Source organism: Cynoglossus semilaevis, unplaced genomic scaffold (assembly GCF_000523025.1).
Source record: "Cynoglossus semilaevis isolate Cse_v1.0 unplaced genomic scaffold, Cse_v1.0 C19111836, whole genome shotgun sequence".
Classification (NCBI taxonomy): Eukaryota; Metazoa; Chordata; class Actinopteri; order Pleuronectiformes; family Cynoglossidae; genus Cynoglossus; species Cynoglossus semilaevis.
In genome coordinates, this window is record NW_007586679.1 from 1 (window position 1) to 983 (window position 983).

The 983-nt window shown below is 45.3% G+C and overlaps 1 protein-coding gene across 1 annotated transcript; it reads left to right on the plus strand.

Annotated features, from left to right (window-relative positions):
• The first annotated feature begins 35 nt into the window (after window positions 1-35).
• On the plus strand, window positions 36-933 carry LOC103399257 (cilia- and flagella-associated protein 52-like). The gene is made up of 4 exons (XM_008337972.3): window positions 36-230; window positions 310-446; window positions 544-672; window positions 757-933. The coding sequence occupies exons 1-4, from the start codon at window positions 219-221 to the stop codon at window positions 929-931; spliced, it is 453 nt and encodes a 150-aa protein (XP_008336194.3). The 5' UTR covers window positions 36-218; the 3' UTR covers window positions 932-933.
• Window positions 934-983: the final 50 nt, after the last annotated feature.

The following is a 983-nucleotide window of genomic DNA, read 5'->3' on the forward strand; positions in this document are numbered from 1 at the left end:
AACGACACAGTAACACTTCCTTTTTCCCAGGTCATGTTATCTCTGGCCTGAAAGTCCACCCAGACAGAGAGCACCTGGTCTACCCTCTAGGATCCACTGTCATTGTCAAGAGAATTACAGACGGAAAGCAGGAGTTCCTGCACGGACACACAAACAATGTGTCCTGTCTCTCAGTGTCCAGAAGTGGTTTATACGTCGCCTCTGGACAGGTCAACTTCATGGCCTTTAAGGTAGACGGAGTTAAGATGCACTCTTTTCATTGTAAAATCAGCCTGAGTCCAAACAGAATATCTCTGTGTTTTTTCCTAGGCTATGGTTATTATATGGGACTTTGCTCAGAGATCAGTCCACGCTCAGCTGCTGCTGCACAAGGCCAAAGTAGAGGCACTGGCTTTCTCTCCTAATGACAAGTACCTGGTGTCCCTGGGGGGTCAGGATGACGGCAGGTGGAGTAGGACGCTGTGGAACTCCCGCAGAAACATTGCCATGCTCTGTTTGTAAGGTGTGTGAATGGTGTGTGTGTATGTGTGTGTGTTTTTATAGCATCGTCGTATGGAATATAGAAACCAAGCAGGCCATCTGTGGGAGTCCGGCTTCAGCTCACAGCACTGGTCACTGCCTCACTCTGCAGTACTCAAACACAAATGACAACGTCTTCGTTTCTGCCGGGAGGTGAGAGAGTGTGTTCTCTATGAATTATTACTCTAATTGATTGATTATTGATTAATTATTGCAACTTTTTGACTGTTTATGCAGCGGCACATTGCGAGTCTGGGAGTTGGATGTTGCTAACAGGAAGATTAGACCAACAGACTGTCAGACTGGGAAGTTGAAGAGGACGGTGAAATGTGTAGAGGTACGAAGACAGGACAGTCTACAGTCACTCCGTAGACCGTTCATAGAAACCATGTTCTCCAGAATGAGAAAATGAGATTAACAACTAAAATCCATATTTTGGTAATATACTTTAAACTTGCAATCTA